Genomic DNA, 14,173 nt, shown 5'->3' with positions numbered 1-14,173 from the left:
CTGGCTGGCAGTGCAGGTGTTTCAGCGTAAGGGTTTCTGGTGGTTTAAGATTTGACAGACTCCAGTTGGTGCCCCCAGTTATTTGACAGTGATGTGGCAACACTGAGTGGTTGCTGATGAACAGGTTTGCAGTGATCATGCCTCTGTTTTCTGTTTTTGTTTTTTGTTTTTATCTTTTCCTCAGGGGAAATCGCTCACATCAAAGAGGTTAACCAGTCTAGTGCAGTCCTACTAAAAGGATCACCTTGTAGCATGGAAGCAGACTCAAATCATTATACATACTTTGTAGCTCACTGATTGCCTGACTCAGAGGACAGTAGAACAAGATGTTGCATGAGCAAGGACCTGACTTGTTTTCTTTTGTGTATACTAAGGCATTACAGACTCCGAGGGACTCTCTAGCCTTTCGATGCCACCATTTCGAAAACTGTCTGCTCACTTCCTCCTTCATATCAAGCTGGATCTGTGTCTTTTTATTTTCTGCAAGCTCAAGTACAGTGAAAAAAAAGCTTCTGCTAGGCACAGTTTATTAAAAAAAAAAAAAAAGTCAATCAAAACCTGGAAGAAATGTAAAAAATGCATATATTAATAAATATACATATGGCATCACATTTATTGCACAATAAATTAGCACAGAAGGTTTCATTTCACTGATGTATTCACATTGAGAAAGAAAGCCTGTGTCTTTGTCTGTTGTCTGTATATTCTCTGTTAATGTTTCTTGCATTTATTTTTATACCATATTTAAAAAAGAACACCTTTTACTCCAGATGTATTAAAGCTGATCCTTTCTCTGTAAATTTGTGTATGTTTATATTGTTGTTTTATCTTTCATTAAAAGATGCAGAATCTCTTTCCTTTGGGAAGTTTGAGATTTTAATATTGAATCTGAAGATTAGTCAAGAGCAAAATCATCCCCAAAAGTTACACACCTTGTGCTTTCTAAAAAGTGACATGAAATGGCATTTTCTTTCTCTCAGTGACACCTAATCAAACACACTTTATTGATAATCATTTACTTTTTCTTTTCTTTTTATCAAGCTAGCAGCAGAGAGACCTTTCCAGCTTGCTCATCATTACATAAGCAAACTTTTCGTTAAGCTAGACCCGTTCTGTCATAGTGCAGCCTGCACAGTGATTCAGTCGCTACCCAAGACCAGATCGACTGAACTGAATTTCTTTAGGAATGGACATGAACAAAGCTGGCTGAGAACACAAGTGTATGCTTGCTAAACAGGAAGGACAGTGTTTCTTTCTCCTTGTCACCTGTGATCCAATGCAACGTTTTAAACTGAAAAGGTAGTGGTTTGGGAGTGTTAAGTGTACTGTCTGTAGAGCAAAACCTTGGTTAGTAATCCAAGAAGCTGTCATTTTAATTCAAGGGCTCTGTTCAGGTGTGCTGTTGAATGTCTACTGCTGAGGTTACTCACAGAGACACCTATTGACAGGTTTGTGAGAGCACGTAGACATTTCCCAGGAGGTTGCAGATATGGATCTTTTGAAGCTAAACTGAGCTGTAACCAGAAATATCTGCTTGGCCTAAGAAACAGCAGTTTTGACTGGCAGAAATGAGGTAAGGATGGTAGGCAGAACTCTTGAGTTGAAAAACAATGAGTCAAACAACAAAATGCTGATACCTTCAGGGCATTATACAGTGCATAGGACAAATAAGCCTTTTTAGCAATGCACAGGATAGGCTCAGGACAGCCAACTCTAGCACCATCTGTCATACTGACTTTGGTTTGATATTGAGGAACAGGAGTCTTGTTTTGAAGGGACTACCAAACCTAAAAATGCACAAAGTGGGACAGTCATAGACACGATAAGACAATAAATTTGAATACAGTAATGCTAGAGTCATCTCATTTAACATCAGATACCTACCTGCATTGTTGCTGCTAGGGACAGGGCTCTTGCACCGAGCAGCTGTGGGCAGAAGGGAGCTGAGCTGCCTTCTGCAGGGAATGCTCACTTCTCTGCTGGCTCTGTCGGTAGCCTGGTGCAGCCATAGCCCTGGCTGCAGCATCTCAAAAGAGGTAGCCTGGATGAACCCAGGACAAAATGCATTATAGATCACTGTGAATGAATGTTCCCCAGGTTTAGCTGAGTTGGGGTTTCTGGAGGTTTGGAATTTTTATTTATTCTTTGTTTTCTTGTGCCACTGTGTTTCTGGTTTCTAGCTAGGATGATAATCACGGCTTTCAAGTGTCTCAGGTTTTGTTTGCATAATTCCACCAAGCTTTTATCATAAAACACTGGAAATGCCCAATGAGAGCTTGAATTTGTCATGAGCTCCATCTAGGTCAACTCAAAATATTCACAGTCTAGGGAGGCCAGATGAATTTTAATAGCCACACTGAACCCCAGATCTTAAACTCTGAGATTTAATTTTCCTTTACCACAGAAATGCAAGCTCTGAGGCATGAACTTGAGGCCAGGCAATCCACAGAAATGCAAGCTCTGTTTCACTTCTTAGTGCCAAATAGAGGTATTTCTTTCCAAACTCCTGCTGCCACCAATTGCATCAGCTGGTATATTGCCTGTTTTGCCTTAGGAGTTAACTAACTAGATACCAGCATCTGCTTTGAAGAATCACTCCCTTCAAATAACTAATGTTTCAAATTCATGCAGTAGGTACTCCATGCAACTTTTCCCTACGATTTCTCTCTTCCCTCCCACCCCCACCCCAAGCACTTTGCAGCACCAACTGGCTGATTAAAAGATGTGAAGCATTTGTATCCCTGAACCCATTTTGTACTTGTGCTAGTTCTTTCCTTTCAATAAATACAAAGTCACTATTGAATGGCTGTCTTTCCCTGGATTTGCACAGGTTTTAACACAGTGTCTGTAAAGTAAAAATATGCATTACTCATAAGGATTTCAAAGTAGTCAGGGAGCTGTATTAAGGTTTCATTTGAGTTTAGTTTCAAGTGATGCAACTTAATTATTTCATGAATGAATTTGGCCCAAACAAAATCTGTCCTACCACCAGCTGATTTTTAAAGGGTTTGCCTGCAACCTTTTGATACTTTACCTGATCACTGTCACCTGCCGGTGATACCATACTTGGACTGGAAACTCCAAGTAGGCACAAACTTCCTTTTGCTTCCCCACAGAGAAAAGCTAAATATCTGTTGCCACATTTATATGAAGATCCACTTCCAGAATTAAGATTAACTCAGATTAAGGCTTGTTTGTACAACCACCAAGCAGCTGAAGTACGAATTTGGTTACACAGTGGTAAACCTGTTAGGAATTTCAGTGAGGCCAGTAGTCTGCTGAGGTAAAAAGGACCAAGAGAGCAACCCAATCTGGAGGGACCATATTTCTTGTCTCCTGGGGAAGAGCCATCAATCAGTGCCATCTGGCTTTGCCCAGGAAGCTGCAAATACCCTCTGTTGGGAGATATTAATTGTAATATTCATTAAAATAACAACTTGGTGCTAGGGACTTCCATCTGAAAAGCTGGGGTTCATCAGACAGTCTTGTTCCTCATACATCCTTGTGCATAAAACAACTCTTAAGCCTACAGGGGAAAGAATTGTTTGCTGATGATGCTGCACCCTTGAGATGGCTTTGTGCTCCCAGACCAGCCTGGGAAGGAAAACGGATGGTGGGACAGATGGGAGCTTCCCTAGCACCTACCTAACAACAGCAAAACCTTCACCCATTCTTCTGTAAGGTGCAATTGATAACTGTTCTTCAACCCTACAAAACCAAAGAGGGAGGAACAAGGCCTTAAACAGTGACAAGAGAAATTGCAAAATGCTTAGCTGAAACAGTAATGGAGACCGGCCAAAAAATAATGAGGTGGAGGTGAATACAGGAGTAAGAAGTGGGAGTTAATTGTGGTGACCAGAACAGAACCGACAAGGGAGGAGAACTGGGGAACTGAGTAATGAAGATCAAGAGGCAGAATGCAGCTGATGCATTCCCAGCCTGTTAGCCGCAGCCATGCAGAGCTGGAATCTCAAAACCCCGCAAAAGTCAGACAAGATCAACTGCAGCTGGCCCTTTAATGACATTTTTTTTCAGCTAGAAAGCAATTAATACCAAGTATCTCTAATTGCCTTTTTTCAGATTGCACCCCTTATATTGTTTGAAATAATGAGATAAATGCCAAATGGTCCCCCGAGAAATAACAAACTGGAGGGCTAAAATCATTTCCAGAAAATGAGACTTATAGGAATGCATTTAGGATGTTCATTTATTAAGAAAAGAAAATAATGCCAAAGCAGACAACTAAACTGAGAGAAGGCTGTTTTCTAAGGTAACTGGAATGAGGAGTTGGGAATGACCAGTGATTTATGTGTAGCTTTTCCAATTATTTATCTTTATGCTAAGTGATTAACAGCTGTTTGAATTTAGATTTTTAAATTACCATATTTTTAATGTCCCTTTTAGCTAGAGATGTTGTGCACAGAACTAACACTGGACTTACTAGGTGCATAAACAGGAGTTTTTCTAAAGGAAAGTTAATAGCTATAGGGACATATCTAAAATAAAGTTTTAATCCCAAGATGTTCAATGGAAATTAACAACAACTTCTTTGAACATATTCCATGTCCACAATTTATATAAGCAAGTTACAAAGTGGTTGTGAATCGTACCAATCTGCCTTTTGATCTGACGGTGTTGAATAGATTAATGCTTTTGTCTCCTGTGAGTTGAAGGTAGGCTGAATTCCCAATATCAAAGAGATGGAGGGGAAGCAAGGATGATCTCTCTGAGGCTGAGCTCCCCCTCCTTGTTCTGTTCTGGGCTGTAGAGTCCTCGGGTGACGTGTACACATAAATGGGTTTTGTTTGTACAGGCATCAGCTTGAGAGCTGCAGAGTCTCTCCAGTCATTATCTCTGCCACTATGAAGTTTATTTCCTGGTATCTAAACTAAATCTTCTCTGCTTCAATTTATCCTTTTATTTTTGACCAGGCTGCTACAATCACTATAGTAAAATGTTCCCTACCTTTTTGCTCAACTACATAAATGGCCATTGTAACATTACAGCCTTCTGTGCTTTCTTTGCTGGTGTTTTCTGAAGTGTGAATGACTTCATTGCTCTCCTCCAGGCTGGGCAGTGTTACAGCTTTCTTGGAGGACAGGGCCCAGAGCAGGTTGCAGGGCTCCCACCCAGGTTTTACAGGAGGAAGGCGGAGGATTGCTGTTGTACTTCTGTCTGTACACACAGCCATGGGGCTTGCCTTTTTTGCAGTAGATGGCCACTACTGAACTGTGCTAGCTTACGTATGTGGCACGGTGATGCCCAGATCCTTTGCACTAAAACACAGATGGTTGTTCCTCTTTGTGCGTAGCTGACTCTTCTTGGGTCAGTGAGACCTCTTCTGTTGTCCACTGAGTAGTATCCGCATTTTTAAGACCATCTATCTCTTTTCCCAAGATCACTTTCCTTTTTTGATTCTAACCTGTGAAATACTTGTAGTCCTTTTACCTGTGGGTATCTTTATGTGTGGGTGAGAGTGAGGAAATCTGTGGCCTGATTCTCTAAGGCATGAATGAGAGCGAGTACTGTCGTCACTATTTGCCATAAGGGATCTGTATGTATAAATTGTTAAGAGAAATTGCTGTGACAATAAATCCTGAGAACCTGCTCAAATGCGAGATGATAGTCCTTATTTACAAGTGTGGACATGGACAGTAAATATCAAATATTAAGACACGATTGTAAATGTTACCTTGTTAGTGGCATTTGCACAATTTTTATTGTACTTTTTCTTTGCTCCCAGAATATATTCTGCTGCATTCACCTTCATTGGCTCCTTTTTGATTTGGCTAGATTTTGAAATCTCTCATTAGCTTCATTACAGATGTCAGCTTTCAAAATAGATACTGTTTACCACCCTTCTGCTTAACCTCGTGGCTGCTTCTTCTGCATGTATGTCACATAAACGAGGCATTTAATTATGCATATATCTTATATATCCACCTCTTTATGCCTTTCCCCCTTTCCTTTTTAACAGATGTGTGGCAATGGCATATTTAGTGTAACTTACTTTTCTACCTTTCTGCTGAGAGGAATGTATAACCTGAAATCTCTGACCCTTTCTGATGCTCTTATCTTTGTATGACTCATCTTTTCTTTTAGACTCTCTTTCTTCTCCTCCCCCTCAGTAACATCTTTTTTAGGATTCTCCATCTTTTATGTTTCTTTTCCTTTGTTCCCCTGATCCTTGCTCCATTGATCCCTCCTGTGTGTTCCTGCGGTGCTCACTAATGCTCTTTACACTTACCTCCTCTGTTTTATCTTTCTTGGAATTGAAAGAAATTACAGGGGGAAAAAAAAAGAAAGAAAAAGCATTAAAGGAAAGGCAGGTCAGTGCTAGGGCCAGGGCTGAGGCAGTTGTAGAACATGCTTCTGACTGTGGCCTGATCTCAGGGCACCATCCTGCCCGTGGCTGCCTGCCTTTCCCTTCCTCACCTTGCTTCCACCAGCTCTCCACTCCTCCTCCAGCCACTGCTGCCCCAAACTCCTTTCTCTTGGAGGTGTTGCTGGGGATTCAGACATAACCACACAGAGGCATTTCTAAACACCTGAGGTACTTCCCTAAGCTCCTCTGTGCATCAGCCAGAAGAGGTTCATAAAATCTTTACTTTGACTGGCAGCAGGATTAAGGATTAACCGTTTAACAGCTGGTCTGGCATGCCATGGCATGGCAACAGATCACGGGGTGGCTGTTAGTAATGTTACCACCTTTGTTTAAACTGTTCTCCAAGTCTCTCTGTAAAGCCCTTGTACCAGGAGGGTCACACCCTCAGGTGTCTCTGGGCTGGAGGAAGGAAGGGGGCAGGTACTCATGTCATTCACTCCAGGAATTGCAGTTCCAAATAAATTGGGAGCTTCAGTTTCTTTCATGGTAACAGCAAGGTGAGGGAGGTCCACAGAGTGATGCAGAGCACCTTGGTCTCCTATCAAAGAGTCTGGGAGGCAGGAAGGAAGATTTAAGCCCACAACTAGGAAATATTTCTAAATCCTGATCTATACTGGTCTGGGAGGTAGCTGCAGTGAAGATAGCGAATGGGCTTATGGAAGCTCATGTTGTACCTAAATCACAGGTAAGGTTTTGGGGTGAGGGGCTTATAAATGTGGAATTTCATCAATGGATAGACTTTATTTTAAACATTCTAGTGTTTTAAAAGGTAACACTAGCAGCAAAGTAAACTGCGAAAGAGACAGTGCAGATGGTTAGGTATTGCAAGGGAATTGGTTTCCAGAAAGTTGGGTTTAGGGAACAGTTAAGGTTGTAATTCCTAGGTCAGTTTGGGTAGCTCCATTTCCCTTTCCTCCACCCCACCTGAAGTACTTCAGCAACCTTGCTGGGTTCCTGACGAGCAAGGCCTTGCCTAATCTCTCTTCCATTGCTTTCCTTAATCTTTTTCCTCATCTTTTTCTGTCACTGTTGGACACCCCAGGCATGAGGCAGTAACTGCTGCTGCTCTCCCACCAGCGCATTTGTATGCAGGGAGGGATTTTCATTTCTATGTCTATTTTCTTCCTATAATAAGAAGACTTAAAATGTCACACTTATATTTTGTTCCAAAGGGCTTCTTCCCAGGGCAATTCAAGTCATATAGGCCCATACAACCTACTGTTTCTGTATACTTGTGTATTAATTGATATTCATTTTATTCGGAAAAAAAATAGCAAAACCATAACAAAAATGTGGAAGGTATGAATTTTAGATATTTATTCTGCTGTTTGTCAGAGCTGAGTGGAACAACAAATTGGCCTTTACTCTCTGCTCAAACCCCATTGCTGTGTTAAAAGTACACTTTGGGATTCCCATCTGCAAGGGGCATGGAGTATCTGCTGACCTTTCAGTGCCTCTTCTGGCATCTCTCACTGTTTCTTGCTGCCCCAAACTCCCAGCATACTTACACTGAAATCAGAGATGTGAAACATGTAAGACTGACTTTAAAGTATACTTGCCCTTTGCTCAGCAGGTACACTTGTGCTTGCTAGCTGGATGTCAGTCGTGGTACCCTTTTGGTACTGTAGCGTGGGTTTGGGGGTTTTTTTGAAAGATGGTTTGGACTTCTCCTGCCCCAGACCACACCACGTACTGGGAAGTCACCTTTCTTTCTCGAAAGCTTTTGAAGGCAACCTCTTTTCACCAACTGCATGGACTAGGAAGAGTGGCTTTGATACCTTTGTGTCTTTTAATGAGAAAGAAAAAAGCAAGGGTTTGTAGGCCAGAAGACCTCGAGGAATAAAACAGAGAGAGAGAGGGAGAGGAAAGAGTGTTAATAATTTAAAAAGAGCATTAGAGTAACAGCTGGGATAGTGAAATCAAGCCCACCACCTGCCTCTTGTTATGGCTATTGTTTATTTCTCTACCTTGAGAGCACTCATGGATGGCTGCTGTGCTCCTACTCTGTGTGTTTAATGCTGTGATCAGTGAAGTATCAGGAGAAAATGGAAGAGGAGCAAGAGACCACAGGGCACCTGTGTGTTTGGTGGCACTGCCTGACATGGGGGTCAGCAATGGGAAGACAGGAGGACTTTGTTCTTCATACCCTTCAAGCCATGTAGAACCTGCTGCTTTTATTTTTCATCTAAACAGAGATTTTGGACGTGCTGCCCCAATTGTGTTGTGTGAAAAAAAGAAGGCCCTTCTATGCCCAGTGGGGTGAAGAAGTCCAATGTTGCCCATAGAATCTGCATTCTTTTCCAGTTCCTGAAAGCTCCTGCACTGGGATAGAGCTCATTACTCCTCATTATTGAGGCCTCATGGTCTCGTGCATGCCACAGCAGCAGCAGCTGCCTACTTCTTACTCTGGCAGAAACGAGCCGTCAGCAGCAGTCCTTCCTGTGATGCAGAAATGGCTTCTTCTAACAGTGAGCCCTCCTGGATACTCTTCTGTCATATTGATACTGATAAGGTAGCACCAGCATGGCTGGTGTATCAGCGCTGTTCTTGTTCAATACTGCTAAAATTTTAATTCTACTAAGGAAAAATGAGTCATCTGAATGGTATTACTTACTTTGACTTGTGTAAATGCTGATTATAGAAAATACTGATTATAGAAATTGGATGGGACATTTTTGGTATCCACTATAGCCCCTTATTTGGAAAATGTAAGTAGAGCATAGAATCAGAAAGGAAGAAAGTTAAAATAACCTTCTTAACTTTTTCCCTGCAATAGTTCTGAAGTGATCATATGCTGCCTCTTTCTATTTAATTTTTTCCCTTGCTGTGTCTTGCTGACTTTCATGCCGAGAACCGATGTTCATAGGAAGCAGACAAACCCCGTTTAATTTTCCTCTTCTAAACCCTGAGCCACGGTGATGGTACAAGTCGCTGGGCAGCAACTGCAGTTTCACTTCCAGCATCAGCAACCAAAACATTTGCCAGCTGTGTGTAACACAGCTGCCCCTTAAATCCTGCTCCTCAGGAGCCGGGAGGAAGGGACGGGGCCTGGAGATAGGGACGGGGCTGGGGGCGCAGCGCTGCGGCAGTGACACCTGGCGGGTGCTCGCGGCGCAAAGGCTGCTCGCGGCGCAAAGGCTGCTCCCGGCAGCCCCGAGTGGGAACACACGGGGGAAGGGGGAGGTTGGATCCTGCCCCTTCCCACAGAGGCGCTGCCTGCCCTGTGCTCTGCCGCTGCAGCTGCTTCTCCTCGGGAAGGAGCGGAGTCCCGAAGCGAAAATGCAGGCAGAGGCAGACAGGGGCGCGGGAGCTGGAAGTGAGCAGTAGGTGCCGAATAGAAGGCAGTTGATGTGCTGAGGCTGGCGTAGAATTGCATCGGCTCAATAGAAGTGGATGAGATCAGCGCGAGTTTACTGATCATGAAATTTACTACATTTTACTTTACGTCACACTTTACATTTCATCTTAATGGTTTTAAGCTGAAAGCGGGGAGATTTAGATTACATATTAGGAAAAAAATCTTCACTATGAGGGTGGTGAGGCACTGGAACAGGTTGCCCAGAGAAGTTGTGGCTGCACTATCCCTGGAAGTGTTCAAGGATAAGTTGGACGGGGCTTTGAGCAACGTGGTCTAGTGTAAGGTTGGAACCAGATGATCTTTAAGGTCCCTTCTAACTCAAACCATCCTATGATTTCATGATTCTTCATGTCTCAATGAAAAGAACATGGAATATTTTGGTTAGATTACACCAGAGGAGGGCGTCTCTGTTAAAACGGTTCCCAGAAACCAATGTTGCTGCGGTACAATGAATTAATTCTAGGTCTTTGGGATTGTATCAGGATACATTTGGCTTGTCTCAAGTTGACTTCAGTAGCTTTGAGCACTGATTTAAATAATGAAAAGTCAGTGTTGTGCCACTGAATGTAACAGGAGCCTGAAATGAAGAAGAAACGACGACAGCCAGTACGTCAAGGTCTGGTTTGACTCTGGAGACATGCAGAGGCTGAAGACTGATGGAAGAATTAGTTACACGGATTTGACTGCAAGTGTCTGAGAAAGCCTGGGTATGTTCCTGGGAGGAAACAGCAGAAAGCCCCCTCCAGCCGGCTGTCCATGGGCAAGGTGGGCTTTGAAGTCATGCATGGGGGTGCTGCTTCCAGTTGTTCCCCTGATTGCACCCAGGACACTGGGATTTGGGTCCTGTGATCTGTAAGCAAATAGGCTGGCCAGAAGGAAACCCACTCCCATCTAGTTCTGGTTTCAGGGGGACTCTCTTGGCGAAGGCTAAAATATCAGTGGTTAACCACTACCAAACTGCAGTGGTATGGTCTTTACAGTTCTCCATGCTTCAGTTGCCATCTGTACCTAAGAATGAAAATGAGAAACCAAATATAAAAACTGTGCTTGAATTTCACGGGCTTCCACTTGCATGGTTAAATTATGTTTTGTGGGTGCTGCAAATACATGGGGTTCATTTGCATTGATTTTGGGCTGCCTTTCCCCACTTCTCCAGAGCCCGGAGTCTGTGTGATGGGACTGATGAGAAACTCTGACTGTATTTCAACTTTTTCCATATCATTTTTTTTTTGCATATCATATTCTAGCCTTACCAAAGAATCTGTACTCTGTCTGTGAGGACAACAGGCAAGCCAGGACTATGCACCCTAATGACCTCAGATGCTGAACCGTTCTGGGGAGGCTATTCTATGGAGAATCATGTATGTGGGGAGTTACTCATCAGCTTTAAAACTCAAAATGCTCTTTCTCCATTAGTAATAGCCAACTTTCATAACATAATGTTTAATAAAAAATATATTAGGTATTTGTATGTAATTTTTTTAATGTCTGGAATGGATATTATGGAAAGCAATCGTCTTGGCTTTAGGGGATGGAGAGAAAGTTTGTCTTTGCTTGGATATATAGCACTCCCCTTTGGGATGGTATCATTTGGTAATTCCTGCCACATGTTCTCATGAGTAGGATGTTTTTGTTTCCTTACTGTGTTTCCCCCAAGTCCTGCTGGGTAACCTTTCAGATGGTCACGGTCAAAAAAAGCATGTGACAGCTTCCAGATGTTCAAATAATCAAAGCGATCTGCAGATCTAAGGAAGCACACCAACAAACAAATGAAGGATAACTTGAAGGGCTGCAGTCTAGGTGGGGGGCCACATTCAGAGGTGGTGTAGCAGGCTGAAAGATAGTCTTTTAATATCTAGAGAATTCACTGATGTCTGCATCACTTGCTAAAAATGAGACAGTCTGATGACGTGGCTGGGCAGGCAGTAGAAACTGAAAACACGGGATCTGGTTGTGGTTTTCCCACAGCTTGGAGCAATGCTAGCTTCCCAGGGGATTGAGGAAGGCTGTCACAGTGTGGCATAGCTCTGAGCTGTGCTGGCTGCTGGGATCCAGCTCGCATGATGCAGCCAGGACTGAGAAACATGACCATGCCCTGCTGCCATCCACACCATCACCCCATCTGGGCTGTGTCCTGGCTGAGGGGCTGGTGCCCAGTCAGTGCTGCAGTCAGCTGAGAGACGGGAAGACAATTCTCAGAGCAGGGTAACACACCTGCTTCTGGCTTGCTCCTAGCTGGCTTATGTAGACACCTGTTTAGGCATTAGTAACTAGTTCACAGCTGGGGTTTGGGAGACCTTCATCAAATCCGTCTATCATCCCAGGTGATTTTTGTTGGTCCATCCTTCCAGCTTTATAGAAATAGACAAGACAACTGAAAATGTAAAATGGGACACTATTCCTCTTTGGGAATGTAAAAATCTTCCTCATAAAGAAAAAAAAAAATAAAGCTTGTATTAGTCACTGTCCACCTGATACTTGTAGAGGTGAATGAGGACAGTTGTGTACCACTGTGCAGTGTGTATGGAGCAGCAAGCAGGAACAGGAGGCTGCATGTCACTGACTGCTGTCCTGCAGGCTGGGCAGTCCTCTCTGGTCACAGGAGGAACAATAGCCCCAGCTCACAGGATCCTACAGCAAGTCTGCTGGTGCCTTTTTGCATGCTGGCATGTTGCGTGGCACTGCCTTTGCTGCTGATGGCATGTCCTTTGAAACAGATGTAACAGATATGCTCTGTGTGTGCAACTGGCAGAGTTCTGCTGGAAAATTGTTTTACAAAGCCTTCCATGTCAGTGATGGGGAGGGGCAGACATTACTATTATTATTATTATTGTTATTATTATTATTTCTACTACTGCCATTACTTCTACTAATTTGTGTGCAAACATTGCTGGCTCAAAATCTGGCTCAGCTGCTGATGGAGAAAAGTAGATCTGATCACACCCAGGGAGCTGCTGGTGTTTTGAATGTTAGTGTGACTCCTACAGGCTGATGCTTTTGAAGCATAACTATATGGGAGATTGCTACTGACTACTCTTTCCCCTTGGTAGTAAGGCTTTGTGTGACTTTTCATACAATCCTGCACAGGTCTTTTACTACTTTGAGAGGTAATGGTGTAGCATGCTAGCAAATTCAGTTCCACACTTGGAAAAGGAACAGCTTTGAGACAGTTGTCCATCACCAAAGGCAGCTTTTGCCAGTCAGGTTCTCTGTATTGCATTCCCCAAGAATTTGGAGAACTTCTGGCAAGATTATTCCTTGGTTTTGTTCAAAGAATCCCTTTGTATGTACATAGAGGAGGAAAGACCAATACACTACTCACCTGGAAAATGTGACTATGGTGCCCATGTGCATGGAAGGGCCTGCGCTCGAGAAGGGCATTGGCAGCAGTGTAGGGGCCTTGGATGAGGCACGTTGTGACATGGGCAAACACGCAAAAGTGAGGAGGATGCTGCTATGCACAAAGACACTGGTACCTGAATGCACTGCAGGAAAGTGGTGGCCATGAAAAATTAGATCTGGGTCACACAACAGATATTTACTGTGATGAGTCATCACTGGGCTGGTTCATGTCTGTAAAACTGGGATAACAAGGTTGTCTCACGTTGTAAACCCTGAGAAGGTTTGGAGGGTTGTGTTCTTCTATGAGCTGGAGCAACAACATGTGCTTCCATCATTTGTCATGTGGTTGTCAAGACTGCAAGCTCATTGCCCACGTCCACAGGGAAAGTTATAATTACTTATGTATGGTAAGCTAAAAATGGAAATCATTCACAGCAGTGGAAGCTGACTCAAGAAGGACAAATCATCAGTGCGGAGAAGTGATAAGAGAAGTAAAGCTGCTGCATCGCAAACCAGAAAACAGTGAGAGAAAAAAACAAGTGGCCTCCACCTACTGTCTACCCATTCTCTGGTCATCCCCCATCTCTCCACCAGCTACGTATTTGTATGTTTTTATTTAAAAAACAGGCTAGGGAGCAGCATGGGGAGAGCTGGCTGGGGCAAGAGGAAAGCAGATAAAGACCCTCTTCCCCTTGCCTTGTAAATCTGTGCCTGGTCTCCCTTCAAGGCTTCATAGTTTAGAAAGAATTGCAGTTTGTTCTTACAAGGTGTGTGGATGTGTCTGTTATGGATTAAGAAGACAATATGCCTTCCACATTTACTCTCCCTGCAAAGACTGATTTTTGGAGGATTTGGTAGTCACTTCATTTCAGACACATTTCTTAACATGTTCAGATTTCTTTGTGGTTAAACTTAGATCCTGTCCTTCCTGAATCCTATAAGGCTTGCTGTGTGGTGTTTGTCTTTTCATGGTCATTACTGATACATACCCACTGCACTCATTGTGCTCCACTAAAATCATTTTGTCAGGGTAAAAATTACAAATTAAAATATTATTTCAGAGGGCAGACCCCAAACATAATTTTGTA

At 43.1% G+C, this 14,173-nt stretch overlaps 1 protein-coding gene across 12 annotated transcripts in view; it reads left to right on the top strand.

Annotated features, from left to right (window-relative positions):
* The window catches only part of RGS7 (regulator of G protein signaling 7), a 285,437-nt gene extending 274,637 nt beyond the window's left edge, over nucleotides 1-10,800 (top strand). For 5 of the 12 annotated variants that reach the window (XM_030499469.1, XM_030499467.1, XM_030499476.1 and 2 more), the window contains one exon: nucleotides 375-10,800. In XM_030499469.1, the coding sequence (XP_030355329.1) occupies nucleotides 375-533 (159 nt within the window). In that variant the 3' untranslated portion in view covers nucleotides 534-10,800. Of the gene's footprint in view, nucleotides 1-184 lie in introns of all 12 variants that reach the window. The other 7 variants (XM_030499470.1, XM_030499473.1, XM_030499475.1 and 4 more) reach the window with 3 other exon arrangements.
* Nucleotides 10,801-14,173: the final 3,373 nt, after the last annotated feature.

Source organism: Strigops habroptila, chromosome 10, assembly GCF_004027225.2.
Source record: "Strigops habroptila isolate Jane chromosome 10, bStrHab1.2.pri, whole genome shotgun sequence".
Taxonomy (NCBI): domain Eukaryota; kingdom Metazoa; phylum Chordata; class Aves; order Psittaciformes; family Psittacidae; genus Strigops; species Strigops habroptila.
Note: the sequence above shows the minus strand (reverse complement) of the source record. Positions and strands in the feature narration are given on the sequence as shown.